General features: G+C 39.1%; 1 protein-coding gene and 2 long non-coding RNA genes across 12 annotated transcripts in view; 2 read left to right on the plus strand and 1 right to left on the minus strand.

The window, feature by feature from the left end:
- G2E3 (G2/M-phase specific E3 ubiquitin protein ligase) overlaps positions 1-26217 on the minus strand; it is a 60790-nt gene extending 34573 nt beyond the window's left edge. For 4 of the 10 annotated variants that reach the window (XM_060175241.1, XM_060175239.1, XM_060175246.1 and 1 more), the window contains exons 1-3: positions 26099-26211; positions 9238-9278; positions 4092-4189 (exon numbers count right to left, since the gene is read on the minus strand). In XM_060175241.1, the coding sequence (XP_060031224.1) occupies positions 4092-4189; positions 9238-9278; positions 26099-26181 (222 nt within the window). In that variant the 5' untranslated portion in view covers positions 26182-26211. Of the gene's footprint in view, positions 1-4091; positions 4190-4360; positions 4412-7911; positions 8093-9237; positions 9279-25993; positions 26013-26098 lie in introns of those variants that run through there. The other 6 variants (XM_060175240.1, XM_007516839.2, XM_060175242.1 and 3 more) reach the window with 6 other exon arrangements.
- Positions 7030-7730, plus strand: LOC132533468 (uncharacterized). The gene is made up of 2 exons (XR_009545361.1): positions 7030-7115; positions 7484-7730. It is a non-coding gene; the product is annotated as an uncharacterized LOC132533468 (long non-coding RNA).
- Positions 26218-26250: 33 nt separating the features above from the next.
- On the plus strand, positions 26251-26892 carry LOC132533466 (uncharacterized). Its single transcript, XR_009545359.1, has 2 exons — positions 26251-26385; positions 26495-26892. It is a non-coding gene; the product is annotated as an uncharacterized LOC132533466 (long non-coding RNA).
- The last annotated feature ends 681 nt before the right edge of the window (positions 26893-27573 follow it).

Here is a 27573-nt window from a genome sequence, read left to right on the forward strand (position 1 = left end):
AATGAACTCAAAGAAGCTATCTTACCTACATATATGAATGTTCCAATAAACTCCGGTATTCCAATAAAGCAACTCAAATTTCAAGGTCCTCTTATCTATAAATTACATTTTTTTTCATGGTCAAAGTATGTGGCTACCTGCATACTCTGATTTGGAAAACACTGTTAATACTAGTAGTATTAATAGTTTATATAACCATACTGGACTCTGAAAGTATTCAGAGAAGTAACCAAAAAGAAAAAAGAGAGAAACAAAGAAAATCTAGACACCTATAATTAATCTTCAGGAAAAAAAGTGAAAAATACTAAAAGGTATAAAGGTAATAGAGATACTACAGAGATGCTATTGGTGATATTTCAGGCTGACTTTAAATCTAGCTAGATTCTGAGAAAGATAAGGCATATTTGTAGTGAAATCTATTTAAAAGGTAATCTAAATATTTGCATTTAAAAAATGTATATATACTTGTTTATTTTCCCTTTTTATTGCCCTTGCTTTATTGTTGTAGTTATTGTTATTGATGTCATCATTGTTGGATAGGACAGAGAGAAATGAAGAGAGGAGGGGAAGACAGAGAGGGAGAAAGAAAGACACCTACAGATCTGCTTCACCACTTGTAAAACGACTCGCCTGCAGGTGGGAGCTGGGGGCTTGAACTGGGATCCTTAGGTTGATCCTTGTGCTTCGCACCACGTGCACTTAACCCGCTGCGCTGCCTCCAGACTCCCAAATATTTGCATATTTATAATCCGATTTTGACTTCATAGAACTGATATATCGAAAAACATGAAACTATGAATAGTAAAGTCTTGGTTTACAAGCTAGACCACATCCAACATTTTGGAACCCTAAGCAGATAACTTAATTAGATCTATAATTGTGAACAAACAAAAACTAAATCCTAGCACTTTACTGCCTCTAAGCCTTTCAGCTCTAACATTCCATTAATATTTGTAACATTAGTATACTTTCCTGTACAAAATGAAATAGAATTGCGAAAGTGTTGTATCTTGGATCACTATTTCTTAAATGATGCTCATTTATAAAATAAGACAGAATGTAGAAGAAATTTTTATATGATTATCTTAAGTATATTAAATAACTCAGATATATTTCACATTTATGACTAAAGCAATAAATAAAAAACCCAAGTGATTTAAGAATTAATTTTAAAAACTGTAGCCACTAATAAAATAATTATAATTCTATTGCATAAAAAGCAAAATAAACTTAGAAATAATGAAACAGCTTTCTTCTGTGAAACAAAATATAATAGAGTCCTTAAAACATATTTGGAGGGAGTCAGGCGGTAGCACAGTGGGCTAAGCGCAGGTGGTGCAAAGCTCAAGGGCCGGTGTAAAGATCCCAGTTCAAGCCCCCAGTTCCCCACCTGCAAAAGCAGTGAAGCAGGTCTGCAGGTGTCTGTCTTTCCCTCCTCTCTCCATTTCTCTCTGTCCTATCCAACAACAATAACAGCAATAACTACAACAATAAAAAAGGGCAACAAAAGGGAATAAATAAATATTAAAAATAAAATAAAAATAATAAATATTAAAAAAATTTAAAAAGACACATTTGGAATGCCAACTTCATGTGCTTATGTCCCGATACAAAGCAGTTAGGTTCCTAGGTTAGTCTACAAGTCTATTTAGCCTAAAGCTTACTTTGAACACAAAAGTGGAGTCTTAGAGAATCATTAAGTTAGATGGCTTCTCAAAGAGGCATTAAAAGTGTTTTAACTTAGATGCTGTAATGGAGTAAAAATTTGTTCCCAGTAAAACACGTGTTTCCATGAGAAAGGACCCTGTCCCTCTCCAGTAGGGGGGGAAACTTCATTCACTGAGTGGTGGAGCAGTGCTGCAGACATCCCCCTTTCTTTTTATTCTTTTTTATCAGAAAAGAAAGAAGAGAAGGTAGTAGGTGAGGAGGAGTCATTGCTCAGCCATAGAACCCCAGGGATAACCCTGGTGGCAATAATAACAAGTAGTAGTAATAATAATAACAATACGCCCAATTTTCTCTCAACTTCTTAAGTGTGAAATACACTTAATGACTCACTTCCAACAAATCAGATGAATCAAAAGTTATAGTGGCATGTGACTGAAAACTAGGTTATATGCTTCTATCTTGGTATCTCTATTCCTCTCTTCACTGTCTTCACAGTTAGATACCATATAATGAGTAGTCCTATGAAGTTGGCTTCCTGTCAGGAAGACATAGGAACTGAGGTAAGAAAACATGGGAGGCAAGTCTGAAGTAGATTCTCTAGCCCACTCAAGCCTTAGGTGGCTGGGTGGAATCTCAATTGTAACCTTATTAGAGACCTTGAAATAAAGCTACACAACTTAGAATATCATATTTATAATCCTTAAGACTTGTTTAAGAAAATAAATGTTGGGGGCTCCAGTTAGCTTCCTCAGCAAACAAACTTTACCATGCAAACAAATCAAGGCTGGAGCCCCCAGCCACCATACATAAGTTATCTGGATGGGTAATTTTTTTTTCTTTTTTTTAAAGTTTTTAAAAAATATTTATTTTAATTATTCCCTTTTGTTGCCCTTGTTTTATTGTTGTAGTTATTATTGTTGTCATCGTTGTTGGATAGGACAGAAATAAATGGAGAGAGGAGGGGAAAGACAGAGGGGGAGAGAAAGATAGACACCTGCAAACCTGCTTCACTGCTTATGAAGTGATTCCCCTGCGGGTGGGGAGCCAGGGCTTGAACCCGGGTCCTTACGCCAGTCCTTGCGCTTTGCGCCACCTGCGCTTAACCTGCTGTGCTACAGCCCGACTCCCGGGTAAAATTTCATAAGCCTGTAGCAGTGCTATGATGTCTCTCCTCTTATCTCTCTCTATCCCTGTTTCTTCCCCTCTATCGTAAAAATAAATGAGTCTGTCAGAAGTGGAGAAATTGTGTAGGCATGGAACCCCAGTGACAACCCTGGTAGAAAAAAGAAAAAAACAAAAGCAGGATAAACTATTAGGTAGTAATATAAAGTTATGATGTTAAGGAACAGTATTGGAATCAATGAGTTGGCTCAGCAACTGAGCAATGCCTTGCATGCATGAGACTGTGAGTTTGCTCTCCAGTGTACTAACAGAAACAACAAAGACTAAAACAAATAGGAAATTATAAGTGGTAGAGTAGTACTATGGTTTCTCTTCCATTAACAGTAATAGCATGTGTCAGTATAGTTTAGACATTAGTGATACCAACACTAATACCTTAAGATTCACTAAGCTTACAAGTTGGTAGAGGCAAGAGGTCACCTGAGGTTAACTCTCAATATGAAATCATTCTTTCTTCTGAATAGTCTATAAATCAACTTATTTCCCTTTCCAGACATATTTATTACTTTTAGTTAGAAGCTTATTCCAGAGGCCAGATGGTGGTGCACCCAGTAAAGAGTAAATGTTAACATGCACAAGGACCTGAATTCAAAGTAGCAGGTCCTTCACCTCATGAGAGGTAAAGCAGCACTGCAGGTGTCTCTCTCTCTCTCTCTCTCTCTCTCTCTCTTCATTCTCCTCCTTTCATCTAAACTTCTCTTTCAAAAATTAAAAAAAAAAAAAGAAAAGCCACCAGGAGTAGTGGATTCATCATGTAGGTCCTGAGTCCCAATAATGACCTTGGTGGCAATAACAGAAAGGAAAAAGAAAAGAATTTTTCTCTTCCAGGCTCACTGTGAAAAATAATACTTTTCTCCTATTCCCTAACAATCATCACATTAAGTCTCCTCTGAGATTTATCACTAACAACAGTGGAAACAAAAATGGTAAGACCAGTTTCCTTAGAGACCCAGCCACTTCATTTTCTTCTCTTCTCTCTCAACTTCAGTCTTAAAGAGTTAAATAAAAATAAACAATAAACAGTAGCAACAATAGGTCTTTATATATTACTTTCAGAATCCTAGAATTTGATAAATAAAATTTTCATGCCTTTGTATAAGAAATGATATCAAGAGAAAATAAATAAATGCTTATCCAATTCTCAAAGTGACTTATCTAGTTCTCAGAAACAAGCCAGTCACCAGGTCTCTTATTTTAGAAGAATATAAAATCTCTAATATTTAATCATAAATAATACTCACCAAACAATAGTAATGTACAGTGAGATTCCATTTCTCATTAGTTTTCTTTTCTCCATATTGATTAGGACAGTCATCATTTTTTCGACAGAGAACACAAGCTAACATTGAGAAAAGTAAATATATATATAATTTTTTAACTTAAAAAAAACCCAATGGAGTTGGCATTTCTCACAAGAGAGGTGCTTAATTCTTTCTGAGTGCAGATCAAAATATATTATTTTCAAAAACATAAAATTTTCAATACCTACTTCAAAACAATGTAAGCTTACTTTTTTTTTCTTCATTAGTCTTTAATCATGAATTTCAATGTGTCATTTAAATGGTAACTTGTAGGGTAACATCACTGAAAATAATGGATCAAGGAACTCTAAAACTTCATCCTTCCATGAAACCAATGCTTAAGCTGCCAAAAAAACTGTCATAATCAACACTCCAGAAACTCTAAAGTCTAATTTTAAAACTTAGAGTAACTAGGAAAGCACTTAAGTAAGAAAGAAGTTACTCTATTTTGGTGAGAGTTGTATGGCATTTTAACTTGCCTGCCTGTTATAACCTACACTCTTCAACTGAGAAACTGTCAGATGCAGTGGCCCATTTTACCTGGTATAGGTTGTCCAAAAGAAGGAGCTTATTCTCAAGGAAATGTAACTGTGTATTCTGACCTGTGTAGTGACTCCCTAAAGGGTGAGCTCAACTGCTTACCCTTCTTTCACTTGCTTCAGAACATTCTTTGGTTTGGAGCCTGATCATTAGCCAAAAGCTTTTTTTAAAAAAAAAATTTTTATTATCTTTATTTATTGAATAGAGACTGCCAGAAATTGAAAGGAGTGGGGAGACAGAGAGGGAGAGAGACAGAGAGACACCTGCAGCCCTGCTCCACCACTTGTGAAACTTTCCCTCTGCAGGTGGGGACCAAGGTCTTGAACCCAGGTCCTTGTACACTGTACTGTGTCTGCTCAACCAGGTGTGCCACCACCCAGCCCCACAAAGCTTTTAAAATATATTAGCTGTATCAGCCTTTTCAAAGGTAGTGGGGCAAATAAGTGACAGACTTAAAAGGCCAAAAAAGAAGTCAGTAAAAAGAACTCATATGTTCACAGTCAGTTAAGTCAGAACTCATATGTTCACAGCCCCATTATGCACAACAGCCAAAAAATTTAATCGGAAGCAGATTAAATGCCCATAAAGGCTGACTAGATAAAGAAGTTATGGATATATACTCCACAGAATATACTCTGCATCCCCACCTGCAGGGGAGTTCCTTCACAGGCAGTGAGGCAGGTTTGCAGGTGTCTATCTTTCTCTCCCCCTTTCTGTCTTCCCCTCCTCTCTCCATTTCTCTCTGTCCTATCCGACAACTACGACATCAGTAATAACTACAACAATAAAACAAGGGCAAAAAAAGAATAAATAAATAAATAAATATTATATATATATGAGAATATACTCTGCAATGTCCTTTGGGACAAAATGAATACAGCTGGGAGTGATTATTCTTAGCAAAATAAGTAAAGAGGTGAGAGACAACTACCAGATGGTTATAATCATGTGGAATCTAGAGAACTGAAACACATTAACTTGCAACAAATAACAGCCTAGAAGTAAACAAACAAATTCTAAGACTTTGTGAGAACTAGGGTAGTTATTAGGATAGTGAGAGCACAGAACTTTGGTGGTGGTTGTGGACCACTTTAGATCACAAATTAAGGGGGGGGGGAAGGCTTTAAAAGTGGGGTTGGGGAGATAGTATAGTAGTAATGCAAAAGGCTTTTGGGGCTGGGTGGTAGCGCACTTAAAGCACACACACCCACATGGTGCAAGGACCCAGGTTCAAGCTCCTTGTTCCCAACTGCTGGGGCAAAGCTTCACAAGTGGTAAAATAGCACTGCAGGTGCCTCTCCCTTCCTCTCTATCTCCTCACTTCTTCTCAATTCCACACTGTATCTGTCCTAAATACTGGATGGTCGAAATGTCATCATGCTCTACTACACAAAAATGCATGAATTTTCTGACAACTCAATAAACAGATAAATAAAATACTAAAAATTAAAAAGTATTCTCTAAGACTTTCATTTGTGAGGCTCTGAATAACCAGGTTCAATCCCCAGCACCGGCATATGCCAGAGTTGAAAAGTGCTCTAACCAAAACAAAACAACAGGACTGTTTTGGAGATAGTTTTAAACTGAAGATAGTTACCCAGTAGGGTGTGTGCCTTGCCATGTGCTTGGTCCAGGTTCAAGCTCCAGCACTACAACCTATCACTGCATCATCAGAAAAGTTTCAGTGCTATTGGTAGGTGGGAAGGTGGGTATGTTTGCCTGTCTGTCTGTCTGAATATGAGGCCAGTCTGGGAGTAGTAAAATATACATGTGCGAGGCCCCAGCAACAGGAAAAGGATGGGGAAAAAACAAAACAAAAGAAACAAACAAAACACCACAACCTCAAACTATGCCATAAGAAGACTAAATGATGGGATACAATGGCATTTATTTAACAAGATGGCTAGAACTGAGTATATGTTAAGTAGTAATCTTTTCCATATTTACTTGTATAGAAAATTTCCAATAACATACTACTTCCTAGAAACATGCAAATAAAAGGATAAGAAAGTCACTAGCTGAGTAGAAAGATAAGCATATCAAGTGGCAGTTCTACATGAACAATAGAGCTTGAACACTATGACTGCATGGAACAGAAAGGTTCTATCAGCATCATCTCCCTATTTAGTCTACACTGGACCTTAACATGAGCAGGAATAAATTTTAATTGTGTTAAGCTATAATTGTTCAAGGTTTATTATAACAATAGTATTATTTACCTTAATGAACTCAAGAAGCCAGGAATAGACTAGGTGTGTTGAAGAGACATATTTATCAACAGGCAATTCAAAAAACAGATTTCAGGAATAGCATAAGCTGGGACCATGTGGTGGTGCACCTCGTTGAGAGCACAAGGACTCAAGTTCAACCCCCAGGTCCCCACCTGCAGGGGGAAGCTACAGGAGTAGTGGAACAGTGCTGCAGGTGTCTTTCTTTCTTTCTTTTTTTTTTTCCTCCAGGGTTATTGCTGGGCTCGGTGCCTGCACCATGAATCCACCGCTCCTGGAGGCCATTTTTTCCCCCTTTTTGTTGCCCTAGTTGTTGCAGCCTCGTTGTGGTTATTATTGCCATTGTTGAGTTGCTTTGTTGTTGGATAGGACAGAGAGAAATGGAGAGAGGAGGGGAAGACAGAGAGAGGGAGAAAGATAGACACCTGCAGACCTGCTTCACCGCCCGTGAAGCGACTCCCCTGCAGGTGGGGGGCCGGGGGCTCGAACCGGGATCCTTATGCCAGTCCCGCGCTTTGCGCCACGTGCGCTTAACCCACTGCGCCACCGCCCGACCCCCTGCAGGTGTCTTTCTTGCTCCTCCCTCTCCATCTCCCCCACTAGCTCAATTTTTCTTTGTCTTATCAAATAAAAGAAAGGGGAAGATGTCAGCTGGGAGCAGTGGAGCAATAATCCTGGTGGCAAATAATGTAATAATAAATAAAACATAAGCTAGTATTTAACAATGTACAGTATCACCCCAAGTTTGCCCTCCTGCATTTTAATCTAATGAAACAAGTCAGAACTAAAAGTCCTTTTCCCCAATCTTTTTTTTTTTTAAATCATTTCATGGGGGGGGCCTGGGTTTACAGTACAGTTGTTGACACATAGGTACAACAACTTCTCAGCTCCCCATAATAGATATCTATAAAACACTCCCCCGCAACTTAGGTCCACTTCTACCCTCATGCACTAATACCCCAAAGTCTGCCTTCCCCCAAACCCTTCCCTACCTTCTCTCCCCAGAGTATTCTGCTTTGGTGGAATATATCAAACACAGTCCAATATTTTATTTTGTGTTTTCCCTTTCTGTCCTTGTTTCTTAAGTTCTACCTATGAGTGAGATCATCTGGTATTCATCTTCTCTTTTTGGCTAATTTCACTTAACAAGCTTCATCTAAGATAAGGCAAAAGAGATGACTTCATCATTTAAAATTGTTCTGACTTTATTGTATTTATCAAGATCACCTAATACAGTAAGTAATAGTGCGATAAGCACATAAATAAAGTCAATCTTACTTTAAGTCATTTTTATTAACAATATAGTAGCATTTGCATCTGACAAACAGATGACATTTCCATGAATTATAAAGTTTTATAACTACTAGCATAATTAGTAAAAAGTCTACTGGTAAAAACAGGAAAACAAAGTAGAGAAAGTTTAAGAGCACACATTTCTTTAACATTATATGGATTTATCAGATAGTCTCTATTAGACTTTCAAAACATAACATAGTGTCATATTTTGAGAAACATTAAAAATATCTTTTAAAAGTCAGATAAGAGAGAAGTAGCGGGAGCTGGGCGGTAGCGCAGCGGGTTGAGTGCACATGGTGCAAAGCCCAAGGACCAGCGTAAGGATCCTGGTTCGAGCCCCCAGCTCCCCATCTGCAGGGGAGTCGCTTCACAGGTGGTGAAGCAGGTCTGCAGGTGTCTGTCTTTCTCTCCCTCTCTCTGTCTTCCCCTCCTCTCTCCATTTCTCTCTGTCCTATCCAACAATGACGACAACAATAACAATAACTACAACAATAAAACAACAAGGGCAACAAAAGGAAATAAATAAATAAATAAAATATTTTAAAAAAAAGAAAAAAAAGAGAAGTAGCAAAAAAAGAGTATAAAGTAACAATTTAAAATGTTTACCATCCATGGTAAAAAAAAAAAAACCTCAATATATACTGTTTAAACTAATAAGTGAAGGTACTAAATCAAAGATTGGTATCTGAGATTAATAGCATTAAACTTTTGTGTAATATTTAAATTGTTCTCAATTGCATTTTTTCTTTCTTATGGAAAATTATACAAAATGTGAAAATGCATTAATATTTTTTATCTAGATACATATCAGACCTGGTGCATATTCAGATATATATCAAATAAAATTTGGCAAACTGTTCTTTTAAAAGTAGATTTTTGTTGATGACAAAGACTGATATAGTTTAGGTTAAGATATTCATTCCTATTGTTTCAGTGCCAGTCTAAAGAGTTCCTGTACTTAAAAAAAAATAAAGTAAAATGTAATATTTGAATAACATTTGAAAATACTTAAGTATACTCACCAAGATTCTGTGACTCACCAGGTTTATTTTCATTCATTTTACTAGGAAAAACAAGAACACACAATATAGCCATCTTAATTTAAGTCTCAAATTACCCCATTTTAATTAATTGTAGTCAATACAGGATTATAAATAAGTTACATAATAGTTTCTTACTATCACACTTAAACTCCCCCATCTTGCAAACATCTAAGACCAGCAGTTTTCCATAAGGAAAATGTCTTGGGACATTGTTTAAAACAAAGGGAATCTTTTTTAGTTATCAAAAAGATCAAAATAATTGCTGGCATTTACTGGAAAGGGGCCAAGATTGCAAAATGTCTTGGCATGCACTTAACAGACACACACACAATAAAGAATAGTCTAGACTTTTGAAATTTTAGTTGGTCATTCCAGTAATGAAATAAAACTCCTGTTTATAATTGTATTATCCTGGAACCTAATCCCATTATACACAAATACTTCTTTTTTATTGCTAAGTTACAACTCATACATAAGTAAAAAAAAAAGTAGTTTATTTTACTCTTTAATTTTACCAAGGATTTATTCACTATTTGGGAAAAGAATCACATTAATAGCAATACTATTCATATTTTATAACTGTGGTTGCTGTATATGTGGAGAGGGATTGTATACAGAGTGGCAAGTTATCTATCTTTTTTTTATTTCTTTATTGGGGAATTAATGGTTTACACTCAACAGTAAATACAATAGTGTGTACATGCATAACATTTCCCAGTTTTCCATATACTAATACACCCCCACTAGGTCCTCTGTCATTCTTTTAGTACCTGTATCCCCCCCGCACCCCCGACCCACCCCAGAGTCTTTTACTTTGGTGCAACATGCCAATTCCACTTCAGGTTCTACTTGTTTAACAACTCCTTATACAAACTCTCATTCTCCAGAGTTTATAAGAAGAATAGATTTTATACTAAATAAAAGCGCACATAGTACTGAGTGCAGGGACACGAGCAAGGATTTGGGTTCTAGCCCCGGCTCCCCACCTGCAGGGGAAATGCTTCACAAGCATTTCTCTCTCCCGTCTGTCTCCTCTCGTCTCTCAATTTCTCTGTCCTATTCAATAAAATAATAATAATAATAAAAAGTTTGTAGAGTCAGGTGGTAGCGGAGCGAGTTAAGCGCACATGGCGCGAAGCGCAGGTCCGGCATAAGGATCCCGGTTGGAGCTCCCGGCTCCCCACCTGTAGGCGAGTTGCTTCACAAGCAGTGAAGCAGGTCTGCAGGTGTCTTTCTCTCCCCCTCTCTGTCTTCCCCATCTCTTTCGATTTCTCTGTCCTATCCAACAACGACGACATCAATAACAACAATAATAACTATAACAACAATAAAAAAAAACAAGGGCAACAAAAGGGCAAATAAATAAAAATTTAAAAAAGATTTTAAAAAAAAGTTTGTATTTCATACTTGTGAAAAACATTTAGGTTTTAACCATAAAAAGCTACAGTATTTACTTATTTCAAGTCTTCAATATCTTCCTGTTCTTCCATATAAATCCATTTGCACCATTAAGATTAGGATTTCTTTAAAGAACAAAGGAGGGGTCAGGCAGTGGCACACCTGGCTTGAGCCTACACACTATCATACCTAGGTTTGAGTCCCCACCGGCAGTGGGGGGTACTTCACAAGTTGTGAAGCAGGTACTGCAGGTGACTCTGTCTCTTTTCCTCTCTATCTCCCTCTCAATTTCCCTGTCATATGAAATAAGAAAAAAAGAAAAAAGCTATTGGGAGTCATGAATTTGTAGTGCTGGCACAAAGCCCAAGCAATAACCCTGGAGGCAAAAAAAAAAAAAAAAAATGAAACAACAACAAAAGGAGCCCCACTTTAAATAGGTTTTTCAGTTAAGTAGGTCTAGCCTACTTTTCCTATCTATAATCTGTTGGGATTTTTTTGTTCTTTATTGTCACCAAGTTATTGCTGGGGCTTGGTGCTGGCACTAGGAATCTACTGCTCCTGGTGGCTTTTTCCCCCCTATTTTATTTGATAGGATAGAAAGAAATTGAAAAGGAAGAGGGAGACAGAAGGAGAAAGAAATACAGATACCTGCTGACCTGCTTCACCACTAGTGAAGCATTCCCCCTGCAGGTGAGGAGTAGGGCTCGAACCCAGGTCCTTGTGCATAGTCCAATATGCCCTTAACTGGTGTGCCACTTCTTGGCCCCTTATCTACTTTCTGCAATAGGAACTGATCAAAGTATATATTCCATAGAATACTACTCTACCATCAAAAAGATACTGTTTTCTTTGGGATGAAATGGATGGAACTGGAGGTGATTATGCTTAGTGAAATAAGAGCTGAAAGACAAATACCAGGTGGTTTCAATCATATGTGGAATCTAGAGATCTGATTTACATGAATTTGCTAAAAAAAAAAAAAAATCCAAACAAAACAGAAGCAAGCAAACTGTAAAATGTGGAGAACTATGGTAGTATTTTTGGGTGGCGGGGGGGGGGGTAAGAACTTTGATAGGGATTGTTGTGTGGATATATATATATATATATATATATATTAATCATATCAAACTATTAATACCAAATATTTTTTTAAAAAAAGGATTTGATCAAAGGTGTACACCTTTATTATTTCCTAGATTTACTCCCCCCCTTTTTTGGATGGACGGATTACACTCTACAGGTATATGGCACTCCTAATGTTAACCATGTCAGATAATGACTAAAGACTGTTTACTTAAGTATAATTGATTATTACAACCTGGGTTGTCGTATGCTTTACATTGGTTTGTTCTAGTCCTCCCCCGCCAAGAGAATTGGATCAGTCCTGTTAATTTTGCGGGCAGCTTGGCCCCGCCCCTAGGAAACCTGCCAGAGTTCCAGAGTGCCAGAGTTTCAGAGGGTTCCCGAGTACGAGAGTTCGAGAGTTCCTGAGTTCGAGAGTAAGGGAGAGGGTTCCTGAGTTCCAGAGAAAAAGAAAGAGTGCTTGCGCCGCCGCAAAGAGACAGCAGAGTTCTGTTTGGTGATTAGTTTGTCTTAGTTTATGAATCGTTGTTCCTGAATAAAGAAATACAGCTTCCCTGCCCAGCCGTTGTCTCCGCGTCTCTGTTCACCACTGCGAAGCTAACTCAGCCGGCAAGAGCCTTCCAAAATTTTAACAACACTGGGTGATTTCATCATAAAATTGATGAAATACAATAAACAGAAAAATGAATTACCTCTGTTATTAGGATTTTATTATAACTCAATTTCTAGTGATTAATTCAGCATATCATAAATCTATCCATACATAAAAATGTACTGCAGAAAACTCCATAAACAGTACTTTATCAAGAATCAAAAAATATTAATTTATAAATAGTATCTACTCCATATCCACAATGGATTTACATGTACTATCTATGACTCTCATCCCGTCAGTGGGAAATTCCATGTATTTCTTTTTTAAAAAAGATTTATTATTCAGAATAATATTTGTAATGTAGACAAATATGAATAAAGATATGCAAAATTCTCTCAATGGCATTAGTGTAAACATCAATCACATACTTTAAAAAAAATTTTATTATTAACTTTATTTGTTTATTGGATAGTAGAGATGGCCAGAAATTGAGAGGGAAGGGGAGATAGAGAGGGAGAGAAACAAAGAGAGACCTGCAGTCCTGCTTCACCAATTGTGAAGCTCTTCCCTTTCAGGTGGGGACCAAGGCCTTGAACCTGGGTCCGTGCACATTATAACATGTTCACTCAATCAGGTGAGCTACCTACCACCTGGCCCCACCACATACTCTTTATTATGAATGTTTCAGTTTTGTTTATTTTGTCAGCTACCTCAGGACCTGATGCATGTAAGTCTGACTTGTTAGTTACTACAATACCACTCAGTCTCTGAATTTTCTAAATTTTATCAGTGTTAGAACTCTGTATTAAACAAGAACTTTCTCCTCGTTACAAGTAAATATAAGAAAACATCAATCTGACAGAGCAACAATAACAAAAAGTTGTAATGGAGTATGCAAAAGACATGCTAATAGCCTCCAAATAGCACTGGCAATAAGTTAATCATAAGAAAAATCTCCAGAGGGGGATGCAACCAGTTGAGTGCATCTATGATAATGTGCAAGGACTCTGGTTTAAGGCCATTACCCATCTGCCCCCCCCGGGGGGGGCTTTACAGGAAATTATAGCAGAAAATTTCCACACCTGAGAAATGTTCAAAACATATAAATACAAAAAGCTGGATGCACACTTAATCTTGAATCCAAAATGGCATACACCTAAACACATCATAGTAAAACTATTCCAAACTAAGGACAAGAAAATAAAACATATTGCAAACTGCTAGGGAAAGGTAGAAAGGCACACACAGAGACAGAACCACCAGGCTTTTATCATATTTTTCAACACAAACCCTAGATGAAAGGAGGGAATGGAATGGAATGAAATATTAAAAGAACTAAAGGATAACAATTGCCAGACACAAATACTGTATCCTGCTAAACTATCCTTCAAAAGTGTTAAGAACTAACCAGGTCTTCCAGGAGGCGTGGCCATGGAATATCCCAAAACAACAAATAAATACAACAAGAAATCCAACTGAAGTCATAATCTACAGTTGAAGGTTTTGCAGCCTCAGGTGGGTGATTGCATGTAGTTAGAGTGAAATGGGTAGCACCACAGGTTGAAGAACAGCAAAGTCAAATCAGAGCTCTGGGCTGAGCAGGCACTGAGCTGGGCCATTTTGGTGATTTCACTTTAAGTACAAGCAAGTAACATTGTTCCTAGTGCCTGAAGAAAAGAAACTGGGGCTTAAAACCTCTGTCTTTGACTGAGGGAGGAGGGGGGCTAGCTTTCTGAATTTAAGGGAAGGACACAACATAAAACAGGGCATTTGTGACCACAAGATAGCCCAAAACAACCACTCCTCCATCCCACTTGCCCCAGATCATAGAAACAAGAGAAACCTAGAGACCACAACAGCACCACCTGCTGGGCATCAATAACCAGCACAAAAAATGTGCAAACAGAAAAACAACTAAACAGCCAACTATGCCATATCAGCTAGACAGAAATGAATCAGAAGAAATGCAAGGAATTAGACTTAGACTCTCAGAGACAAACTACACAGAGCTCATTATGAGGACTCTCCAAGAATTTAAGCAAGAATTAAAAGAGCACGTTACTATGGAATTAAAACACACAAGAGAGGAACTTATAACAGAGTTCACTTCTTCTTCTTCTAGCGTTTGCCCTTCTTCCGTAGCCAGTTAACAGCGTCAGGTTGAGCCTGATGTAAAGTTTCGAGACCTCCTTTGAAGAATCTTCAAATCTTGAAAGAAGAACTTCAGTCAGAAATCCAGGGAATAACAGACACTCTAACTGCAATCCATGCCCAAGTATAAGGCTTAGGAAGTAGATCCACACATTCAGAAAAAATAATCTCCAATCTAGAAGATACAGCCAGCTCACTCTTTCAACTCAAAGATGAGGGAAAGAATGGTTCAGAAAGACTGAAGCAACTCTCTGTGAAATTGCAGGCTCCATCAAAAGATGGAATATAAGAGTGATGGGTAAATTTGAAGAGGAGGACAAGGCCAAAGACCCAGAGTCCATTTTAAGAGCAATTTTAGCTAAGAACTTCCCTCACTTAGAAAACCATCAGAACAGTCTCATTCAAGAGGCAGAGCAATCACGCAGATTTATAAATACAAAAAGACCAACACTGAGGCATATTATAAAATTCTCAAAAGTCAATGACAAAGAAAAAAATTTGGTGGCTGCCAGGGAAAGGAAAGAAGTTACATACAAAGGTAGAGCTATAAGACTCATTAGATTTCTCTTCACAAACTCTAGAGGCAAGAAGAGAATGGAATGACATATTCAAAGTTCTAAAGGAGAGGGAATTCCAGCCATAAATATTGTATCCTGCAATATTATCCTTCAAATATGAGGGAGAAATAAAGGTTTTCTCAAATATTCAAGAACTAAAGGAATTTGCCACAATCAACCTCACCTTACAAGAACTACTGAACAAGTCCCACAAGAAAGGAGGAAGCAAAGGAAGTACACGTTCCAAACACCAAGTTGCAGATTCTACCATGACATCAACCTGACTCACCCGGACAGATGACCTCAGCAATGTACCTCGGAACCCCAACTCTTTAGAGCCCTGACCCAGTAGGGAAAGATGGGGACAGGCTGGGAGTATGGATCAACCTGTCAATGCTCATGTCCATCCGAGAAGCAATTACAGAAACCAGACCTCCCACCTTCTGCACCCCATAATGACCCTGGATCCATGCTCCCAGAGAGATAAAGAATAGGAAAGCTTCCAAGGGATGGGATGGGATATGGAACTCTGGTGGTGGGAAATGTGTGGAGTTTCACCCCTCTTATAATATGTCAATATTTTCTGTTTTTTATTTTATAAATAAATTAAACTAAAAAAAAGGAACAATAATTCTCTTCAAATTCTTCCAGAAAATTGGAAAGGTGCAATTATTCCCAAACTTGTTCTATGAGGCTAACATCAATTTGAGTCCCAATGCAGGAAAGGACTCTACCAGAAAAATAAAGGATAGACCTATAATAACCTTGATGAACATTGATGCAAAGATCCGGAACAAGGTCTTGACAATTCGAATCCAACAACATGTGAAGAGAATAATTCACCAAGACCAAGTCCTTGGGAAGCAGGTAAGTTAATTAATGTAATTCATCATATCAACAAAATAAAGATAAAAAATAAATTGATGCTGAAAAGACATTTGACAAGGTCCAACATCCATTTATGATAAAGACCCCTCCAGAAACTGGGAATACAAGAACAATTCCTCCACATAATAAAGACCATTTATGACAAGCTCACAGTTAACATTCTCAATGGAGGAAAGTTGAAAATTTTCCCGTTAAAATTGAGAACCAGACAAGGATGTCCACTATCTCCACTATTATTCAACATTATGCTCTTGAGGTCCTCACCACTGTAATCAGAAAAGAAAGAGATATCAAAGACATACAGATGGCAAAGAAAGAAATCCAACTATCACTATTTGCTGATGATTTAGACAATCTCCAAGACTCCACCAAAAAAAAAAAAAATACTGGAAATAATTCAGTAAAGCAGCAGGATTCAAAATCAATACATGCAAATCTGTGGAATTCCTGAATATAAACAATCAGAGGAAAGGTAAATAAAAGACTCAATTTAATTTACAACTGAACCAAAGAGATAAAATACATTGGGGTGAATCTCACAAAGGAGGTGAAGGACCTTCACAGTGAAAACTATAGAACACTGTTAAATAGAGAAGGACATACAGAAGTGGAAGAACATTCCTTGTCCTGGCCTGGGAGAATAAACGTTATTAAAATGGGCATTCTACCAAAAGCAATCTATAATTTCAATGGAAACCCTATCAAGACCCCAATGACATTTTTCAAGAAAATCGAGCAACTTCTCCAAAATTTTGTGTGCATCCACAAAAGACCCAATTACCAAAGCACTTCTGAGAAAAAGGGGAAAATATGGAGGTATCATATTTTGTTTTGGAGACACTGAAATACAGTGATACTCCACCACTTGTGAAACAATTCCCCTGCAGGTGAGAACCAAAGGCAAGTTCTTGCACATGGCAACATATACACTCTACTGAGCCACCACCCCAACCCCTACAGAAAAAATAAGAGAAAAAAAAATCGTGGGCTTGGAGAATAGCATCCTGGTTATGCAAAAGACTTTCATGCCTGAAGCTCTAAGGTTCCTAGATCATGCCCCAACACCATAAAACTGAGTTGAGCAGTGTTCTGTTATGTATCTCTCTTCCTCTCTGTATCGCTCATTAAAATAAAATAAATAAAACTTAAAGAGAATCTTGAAAATAATGGTGCTTACCAGATAGCAAAGAGTGGAAGGAGTTCGTACTGTGAGTAGCACTAGAAGTGTGGTAGTAGGTGTTGTGAGGTATGTGTGAGCTATACTTACAAAATACATGGTATTATAAACCAGTGGTAAGTCAATAAAGTAAAAAAAAAAAAAGTTAACTTTTGTGTTCATTCAATTTTTAAAATTTTATTTATTTTCCCTTTTATTGCCCGTTTTTGTTGTTGTAGTTATTATTGTTGTCATCGTCGTTAGATAGGAAAGAGAGAAATGGAGAGAAACGGGGAAGACAGAGAGGGAAAGATAGACACCTGCAGACCTGCTTCACTGCCTGTGAAGTGACGACCCTGCAGGTGGGGGTCCGGGGGCTCGAACTGGGATCCTTAAACGGGTCCTTGGGCTTCATGCCATGTGCTTAACCTGCTGCGCAACCGCCAGAAGTAATTCTTCCCTTTGTTCCTCTATAGATGTGTTTTTCTCTTTAATACCTATAAAAGTTTTTATTTTATTTTATTTTTATCGCTGATATCTTCTAGTTTGCGAATGAAATACTTAAGTGCTGTGTTTTGTTATTTATCCTGTTCTGAACTTCCTGCATCTGTATTTTGGTGCCTGACTCTATTTTATCATTATTTTTGTTTCAGATATTCTGTTCCTTCCTCTCCTGGTATTTTCAAACCAGGAATAGAGATTTTAGCTCCTAAAGACAAACTCAAGTCTGTAGGTAATGGACATAGTTCTCTGCCAAGTAAACCTTCCCAAAAAGTTGACTTAAAAGTCCTTATGACATAGTGACTAGCTTCTCTAGCACAGTCATAATACCTTCCATAACATAATCATACATTGCCAATTCTGCCTTATTTTTTGGTAAAATTTACTAAGCATAACTACAGTTAAGGCAAAGGGGGAGTGGAGTATCAAACTGTATCAAACTGAACCCCATGGAGAGAAGTAATGTAAAAGACTGAGAATGCATTTTGGTAATGGCTCTCTAGAACTCTTCACTAAATTGTTAATGATTTCTCAAGAAAGGGAGGGGAACTGTTTGACAACATTTCTAACACTAAGTCTGTTAAGACATTGGCTACAGCAACCTGGTAGATAATGCAACAGATAGAGCATCAGACTTGACATACACGAGGTCCTTACTTTCATCCTTGACACCCTCAGTGTCACATATGCTAGAGTGGTACTTTGGCTCTTATTCTCTTTCTCTCACTAATAAATTAATAGATTTATTTGTTAAATACTTAGATTGTTAACTGGAAATCTGTAACATCGTTTCCCTCCTTTTACTTAGGAAGTCTTGATATTCATGTACCAGAAAAACAAGTGTTAACATTCAAACACTGTATGGTTGCACTATGATAAAAATGAATGGATGGGGAGTTGATTCACAAGCGGTGAAGCAGGTCTGCAGGTGTCTGTCTTTCTCTCCCCCCCCCCCCTATTTCTCTCTATCCAAAAATGATGACATCAATAACAACAAGAGTAACTACAACAATTAAAAAAACAAGGGCAACAAAAAGGAAAATAAATACATAAATAAAATTTTAAAAATCTGTCAGATAACAAAATTAAATTCAATTAAATTTTGTCAATAAAATATAGACTTAATATAGACCTAATATAAAACATTAAAATATAGACCTAAAATAAATGTATAGGAAGAAAATACACCAAGCTAAATACTTATTAATAGAAAGCATTAGGGGGTCGTCTCTAATATCTGATTACCGTCTCTGATATCTGATTACTGTAAAAAATGGCGACTAATCCCTAGCACTGCAAAAAACGGTATCATGTTTTCCATCTACACCATGCCTCGGCCTCGCATGAGCTTAATGTGCAGCTTGGCGATACAAGAATCCAGCATGAAGCCCAGCCAGTCTATCTTGGCGTTACTCTCAATCGCACTCTGTCATTTCACGAACATCTCATAAAAACTGCAGCAAAGGTGGGCGCGGGGAATAACATCATTGCAAGACTGGCCAGCTCCTCATGGGGCGCGAGCGCTTCCACACTACGATCATCATCTCTGGCATTATGCTATTCCACTGCAGAATACTGTGCCCTAGTATGGTGGGGGGAGGGGGGTGGGGGAGGGGGGTGGGGGGAGGGGGGAGGTAGGAGGTAGGGGGAGGTGAATGGGGGTGAGTCGCTTCACATGCTGTGAAGTCGGTCTGCGGGTGTCTCTCTCTCCCCCTTTCTGTCTTCCTGTCCTCTCTCCATTTTTCTGTCCTAACCAACAACAAGGACAGCAATAACAACAATAATAATAACAGCGATAAACAACAAGGGTAGCAAAAGGGAAAAATGGCCTCTAGGAGCAGTGGATTCGAGTGCAGGCACTGAGCCCCAGGGATAACCCTGGAGGCAAAACAAACAAAAACAACCAAAAACACACACACACAACCAAAACAAAAAACAAAAAACATCACATTAAAAAAAGAAGGCATTAGTAATTTCAGAGGAGTATTCAAAGTTTATCAAGAATAGAGGTATATAGAATGATAAGGAAGTCAAGTTCTAAAGAACTATGTAGGGAGTCGGGCAGTAGCAGTGGGTTAAGCGCAGGTGGCGCAAAGCGCAAGGACTGGCGTAAGGATCCGGGTTCCAGCCTCCAGCTCCCCACCTGCAGGGGAGTCGCTTCACAGGCGGTGAAGCAGGTCTGCAGGTGTCTATCTTTCTCTCCCCCCTCTGTCCATTTTTCTCTGCCCTATCCAATAACAACCACACCAATAACAATAATAACTACAACAACAATAAAAAAAGACAACAAGGGCAAAAAAAGGGAAAATAAATAAAAAAAAAGAACTATGTAACATGATGTACCTAAAAACAAAGCATTGAATTATGTGAGGCAAAAGTAACAGAGTTGCAAAGAGAAAACTGATGAATCCATTATCAAAGGTGAGGACTTGGACATCTTAGGCAGACTCAAGACAGATGGATTCAATTATCATCATCAATCAACAGGATATAATATGATTCTACAGAGTACGTCATCTAACAACAGCAGAATATACAAGCCTCTCAAGTTTACATAGGACATTCATTGAGAGAGACCATAATGCCAGGCCATAAAATAGACCGAACAGATTTAAAAGCATATAAATCATGTGAAAATAGAAAACCCCTGAAACATGTGTTGAATAAACAAGTTAAGTAGCATAAGGATTAAATAAATATTTAGAGAAAAATTCACAATATAGTGAAATCAAAGTATCAAATGGATACATTAGGAAAGCTGTGAGGTCTATCATTTAAATGTCTACCTTAGGAAAATAGAAAAAGAGCAAATTAGGCAGAAGAAGTGATATGAATTAGCATTGAAATCCACAAAATTGAAGATAAAAAGGGAAATTGGAAAAGTTTTTAAAACTAATTCTTTAGAAAAATAAGTAAAACTTTGGGTCAGAGAGAGATGACCTGATAGATTGTGTAAGGCCTTGTCTGAGGTTCAAGTTCAGGCACCACATGGAGGTACTATGGCACAGGAAAAAGTACCAGTGCTGTGGTATCTCTCCTTCCTCCTCTATCTGTGAAACAGAGAGAAACAGTGGCCAAGGAGTGGTGAAATTGTGTTACATGGCTCTGGCTCTGCAGAAAAACAATAAACCAATAATAAATCTGTCAATAACTGGCTCAGGAGATGGATCACACAACAGTACACATTTTCCCATGTGTGAGGACCCATTGTCCCTAGCTATTACATGGCCATTTTACCATGTACTAGGACACACAGTCACTATTATGCCAACTCCCCTGCCCCACCCTCTATTTAAAAAAGCACAGGGGACAGAGGAATTGTGCAGGTGCTTAGCTCCAGTAATAATGCCCTGTTGATTTACTAAACAACCAGGAAACCCTTAGCCAGACTAAATAAAGAAACATGAGAAAAGACACAGATCACTAGTATCTGAAATGAGAGATGGATCATCACTTCTGAGCCTATGGACACTAAAAGAATCATAAAGAAATGCTACAAACAATTCTATGCCCGTATGTGATAGATAAAACAGACCAATTCTTTGAAAGACACAATGTTCCAAAAGTCATAGAAAAAAAAAAATTGACCTGAATATGACTATATCTACTAAAATACTGAATCATTAACTCTTTCAAACAAAATTTTAAAAGTGTCAGACCCACATAGTTTCAGTGCACAATTCTACCGAGCATTTAAGGAAAAAAGTATAGAGGCCAGGCAGTGGCACACCCAGTTGAGTGCACCTGTTACCATGTGCAATGAGCTGGGTTGAAGCCCTTGGTCCCCACATGCAAGGGGGAAGCTTCACTAGCTGTGAAGCAGGTGGCTCTCTTTCTCTCGTCCCGCTCCTCCTCTCAGTTTCTCTGGGTCCTATCAAATAGAGAGAAAGAAAAGAGAAAAAGGCCACTGAGAGAGCAGTGGATTTGCTGTGCAAGCACTGAGCCCAATCAAAAACCCTAGTAGCAATAAGAAAAAAAAAAAACTATAGCAAATCTCTGGAACCTCTTTCTGAAGATTAAAATACAGAATATACTTCCTAACTCATTCTGATATGTCATCATTACCCTAATACCAAAGCCAAACAAAGACTTCACAAGAAAATTATAGATCTACATCTATCTCTTAAGAAGATAATGCAAAAATATTAATAAAAATATTAGCAAATCAAATTCAATAATGAATAAAGAGAAAATTATACACCCATGCCTAAGTGAAATTTATCCCAGTTGTGCATTCATGCTCTTTTATTTGTGGTCAATAGTTGAAAATCTGTATCCTTAATAAAAATTTCATATGGGATGTTTAAATCACGTTTAGTCATACTTAGCAAAACTGGAAGAAAGCTCTTGGAATCAACAAAGGCATATTTCAGTAACCTGACATATAAACTGTGGTACATCTAAACAATGGAGTACTATTCAGTGCTAAAATAAAATTAGCTATCAAGCCACGAAAAGACAATGCAGAAAACTTAAATGCATCTTACTAAGTAATAGAAGTTGATCTGAGAAGGCTACATATGGCATGAAGCAGCCACATTTTATTCCATAAAAAGGCAAAACTATGGAGACAGTAAGATTAGTGGTTGCAAAAGGGATTTTCAGAATAGTGAATGATGTATGAGTTACCGTAATCATGACCAACATTATTTGTTCAAGCCCATAGTACTTATAATACATCACTAAGAACAAATTGTAATGTCAACTATGGAATGAGTGATTGTGATGTGTCAGTGAGATTCATCAAGTATATCAAATCTGTAGGGGCAGAAAACACATGAATTTTTTTTTAACTCTCAACTTTTCTGTGAAACTAAAACTGACATAAAATAGTGAATCCATCAGTAATGCAACCTGGGGTGAGATTCCAGGTTTACTCCATGACAGTGCATAGAACAAGAGTGGGTATCTCTCTCTCAATAACTAAATAAAGTGAAACCCACCAGGTAAAATGTTAAAGGGAAATTTAAAAAGGTAGATGGCTAAGCATGCATAAAAAATGACAGGGTTGGGATTGGGGAGGGGAATAGATAGCATAATGGTTATGCAAAAAGGCTTTCAGGCCTGAGGCTTCAGAGCCCCAGATTCAATTTCCCACATCACCATAATCCAGAGCTGTGCAGTGTTCTGCTAAAAATAATAAAATAAATTGGGAAATTATAGCAGTTTGGATAGAACGTCACAGGATGAGAAAGAATGGCTGACTATTAAGAATTTTATGCTTGGAACAAATTTGAGAAGGGTTTTAAAAATAAATCTGAATCACAAACGATAAACAGTGGGAAATCAAGAATTTTTTTGTAAACTTAGATATTTTTAAAATTTATTTTTTAGGGAGTTGGGCGGTAGAGCAGCAGGTTAAGCTCAGGTGGCGCAAAGCACAAGGACCGGCATAAGGATGCCGGTTCAGGCCTCCGATTTCCCACCTGCAGGGGCGTCGCTTCACAGGCAGTGACGCAGGTCTGCAGGTGTCCTTCTCTCTCCCTCTCTATCTTCCCCTCCTCTCTCCATTTCTCTCTGTCCTATCCAACAACAATGACATCAATAACAACTACAACAATAAACAAGAAGAGCAACAAAAGGGAATAAATAAATATTTTTAAAAATTATTTTATTTATTTATTTATTTATTTATTTTCTCCAGGGTTATTACTGGGCTCAGTGCCTGCACCATGAATCCACCGCTCCTGGAGGCCATTTTTCCTCTTTTGTTGCCCTAGTTGTTGCAGACTCGTTGCGGTCATTATTGCCATTGTTGACGTTGCTTTGTTGTTGGATAGGACAGAGAGAAATGGAGAGAGGAGGGGAAGACAGAGAGAGGGGGAGAGAAAGATAGACACCTGCAGACCTGCTTCACCGCCTGTGAAGCGACTCCCCTGCAGGTGGGGAGCCGGGGGCTCGAACCCGGATCCTTATGCCGGTCCCTGCGCATTGCGCCACGTGCACTTAACCCACTGCGCCACCGCCCGACCCCCCCTTAAAAATTATTTTTATTATCTCTTTTATTGTATATGGACAGCCAGAAATTGAGAGAGAATGGGGAGATAGAGATAGATAGATAGATAGATATAGAGATCTGCAGACCTGCTTCACCATTCAGTTTTCCTCCTACAGCTGGGAGCCCAGGGCTTGAACATGGATCTTTGAGCATTGTTAAATGTGCACTCAACCAGGTGCATGACCCCCTAAATCAGATTTTTTTTTTCCTCCAGGGTTATTGCTGGGCTCGGTGCCTGCACCATGAATGCACCGCTCCTGGAGGCCATTTTCCCCCCTTTTGTTGCCCTTGTTGTTGTAGCCTCATTGTGGTTATTATTATTGCCATTGTTGATGTTGTTCGTTGTTGGATAGGACAGAGAGAAATGGGGAGAGGAGGGGAAGACAGAGAGGGAGAGAGAAAGACAGACACCTGCAGACCTGCTTCACCGCCTGTGAAGCGACTCCCCTGCAGGTGGGGAGCCGGTCCTTGCGCTTTGCGCCACATGCGCTTAACCCACTGCGCCACCGCCCAATCCCCCCTAAATCAGATTTTTATGTTATAACATTTGGAAGATGAGACTGCAGAGCAAGGCAAGAAGTATTACATTAGAGAAGGCTTTCTAACTTAATCTCGTTTCTGACCTAGTTCAAACATTTTGAGAACAAAAGCTCTCTTATCGCTTGTTTTATCTGAAAAATAGCATATCAAAATGTTATTATGGAGACTGAGACAGTGTATGTATGCAATGTGGTTTATACAATATTTAGTAACTTTAACAGAACACACACACACACATATATAATTTACTATGTGCTGCCATTCACTCACAAGTCTAAACTCTTTATATATATCGACACATTTAATTCTCACAATGACTCTACAACGTAGGCACTGTTATTATCCCCATTATACAGTTGGCAGAATTGAAGCAGAAAACTCAAATAACTTGGCTACAGTCACACAGCTACTAAGCTGTAAAGACAGAATTCAAATCCAGGCAACCTGTCCCCAGATCTATGCCCATTAGTAATATGTTATAAAGAATTTGTAGGATTAATTTTGTAACCTTCGACTAAATTTACAGATTCCTTAGGCCAATCTAAATCTATTGGGCCAGAATCTCAGATGTGAATAGTCAGGCTCAGAACTTAACAACTCCTTAAGGTAATGGGTGCGCAATAAAACTCAAAACCCACTGACCTTACTAAATAGGGCAAAATGGGAAGAGTCCAGGCAAGAGAAAGATTAAAGTGAAGATTGGAATTTTTTTTTAAATTAATGCTTTGCTGCAGTCTTACACAAAAATGATTACACTTCAATAATCAAGTATACCGAATAGTTTTTTTTTTTTCAGAACTAAAAATGCAACAAAAACTCACTAGCAGGGAGGGAGAGTGGCAGCAGCCAGTATAGGACCCAAGGCCATCTATTCTCAGCAGAACTAATCCTCCTTTAAATACATATTATACTGACAACTCTCGGTATTGAAATCTTAACAAAGAACATAAGATATCTATTTCCATGAAGCAACACAAAGTCAGTCTGACAGTTTTTAATAAAGCAAGTGACACGTTTTCTTTTTTCCTTCTTTTTCGCACACATGTAAGGTACACACACATTCAGTCTTGGCTGCACAACCGAACTCTCCCAGGAAGCGTGAATTTGATCCTGGAGGTAGTTCAACAACAATAACAATCAAAACCCGACCATCAGAAACCGCAAACAAAACGACGAGGGTAACAATACTGGAGCGCTTCCGAAATGACTCCACCATAACCCGGCAGGTCAATGAATAAGGGGGGCGGAGGGTGAAAAGGCAGGTCCGTGGAAACAAGGAAATCTTATCCCTATTGTGAAGTCCCCTTTGAGTCAACACCGTTATTGTATCCAGATGAAATGAGCAGGAGTCTCGGTTTTTCTTTCTTTCTTTTGCGTGTGTGTGTGTGTGGTCCTGCGGGGTGTGTGTGTGTTGGGGGTGGAGGTGGGGGAGGAGTCGTCAGACCTTAAAAGAAAAATATCCGAGCTTTCCCTACAAGGGATGCTCAGATTTCAGTTTAAATCCCCAGCAGGCGTTTATTCCCAAGCCTGTCAGTGCTCCGCGGTGCAGCAGCAGTAGAAAGGCTGCGCGGGACGCTGCCCCTGGAGCGGGAAGTGGGAGCCAGCCAGCGCATCTCTTCACTCCGCACCTGCCCCCACCTTCCATCTTTGAAAAAGGAAGACTCGGACTTGGAGAAGAGGGCGGGGGAGGGAAGGTGCTTTGCAAGGAGATCCGCGACTGTGGAAGCGTCAGCATTCGGGCGGAATAGACCGCAGCATTCAGCAGACCGAGCAGAACGCCGGCGCCCCTGACAGGCGGGGCCTCCGCGAGCCGAAGCGTGTGGCGCGCCCCGACTCCCCAAGCCACCAGCCTTCACCCCTCAACTCACTCAAAAGCTTCCGCGACGCCATCGCAACTCCCCACCCTCCGTACCCTCTCGCCGCCCCGCGACTCTCCCAGGAAAGCGGTTTCTTCCAGGCCCCCACTGACTCACCAAGGCGAGCCGAGAAGTTGCAGAGGCCGTAACCCTTCCAGCCAGTCGCGCTGAGCCTCGGGCCAACCACGAACAGGCCCCATGCAACGGCCCACTCGATTCAAATTCGCCACTTCCGGTTGCAACCCGGAAGGAGCGCTCGGCCCCGCCCCCTGGGGGCGTCCCCAAGATGGCGAGTCTGCGGGCCGGGGCTTGCGGAGGGGCTGGACCTGGAACTCGCCTAGGCTAATAGGTCACCGCGCTTTGTTTAGTCTTTCTCCATACCAAAGTGCACTCTGCGGTCCTAGGTGTGTGTGTGTGGGGGGGGTGCGGGTGGGGGCGGCATTCATGTCAGCTCTTGTAATGATTTTCTACGATGTCAGTTAGCTCTTGTAATGATTTCCTACTTTTTGAAAGGGACAGAGATGTGCTGATCGATTCCTTCAAGAAACCGAGAGAATTACAAGTACCAACCCAGCCGAGATGGTCCCCCTTTAGCTCGGCGTTTTCTGATTCTTTTAGTTCTTTCCTCGACACAGGACTTTGAACCTTTCCCTCTTCTGCTTGACGATGACAAAATGCCAAGTGCACCGCTCACCCTTATCCTGGAAGAGGTCGGGCTAGTTCCTGGTCCAAATAAAAATTTGGTAATGAGTTTCAGGAGAATGACAAGTCTTCAAGGAAACTTTTTAAGGAAAACATACTTAGAATAATAATAATGTTGTTTAAAGTTATTCTTGATGTTAATAAAAACAGTCATACATGATGTTAACTGTATCCTTGATGTTAATAAAAGCAATCTTACATGATGTCAACTATATCAGGGTAAAAAAAAAAAAAAAGAATGGCAAGTCCTCCCCTACCTCCCAGCCAGCTGCCTCTGCTCCCCTCAGATAAAAGGTCCTTCTGCAAGATGGCTACCTACTAGTTGTCTGGTGAGATTCTTCGGACAACTGTCATTTTCCTAATACGAGGACCCACAATGTACACTTAGTGTGAACATCTCGCTAATTAAAGAGATATACCTGGGAGCTTTATAGGAAAGGAAGATCACTTTCTTAGGGAAAATAAAGAGGAAATTAAACTCTGATTTTGCTTTGCCACTAGAGCAGCTTCACACTTCTTAGTACCGACTTACCTGAATTAGTTCAAACTAAATAACAGCAAAACAAAACCTCTGTCAAAATTGCCCTTTTAAATTTTTTTAAACTTTATGTATTTATTTAGTAGGAAAGAGAGGAATTGAGAGGGAAAGGGGATAGAGAGGGAGAGACAGACACATCTGCAGCACTGCTTCATCACTCATAAAGTCTTCCCACTGCAGGTGGGGACCAGGGCTTAACCCAGGTGCGCTTTCGGGGAACCACCTGGACCACAAAACTGCAATTTTAAAGATTCACTACATTTTAAGGGTTATACTGTACAGGCAATTTGACTCAAAGAGGTGTAAAGCTATTAAATCATATGGTTTGGACATAAGAAAGACCAAAAGACCC

The sequence above is a fragment of the Erinaceus europaeus genome, chromosome 16 (genome assembly GCF_950295315.1).
Source record: "Erinaceus europaeus chromosome 16, mEriEur2.1, whole genome shotgun sequence".
Classification (NCBI taxonomy): Eukaryota; Metazoa; Chordata; class Mammalia; order Eulipotyphla; family Erinaceidae; genus Erinaceus; species Erinaceus europaeus.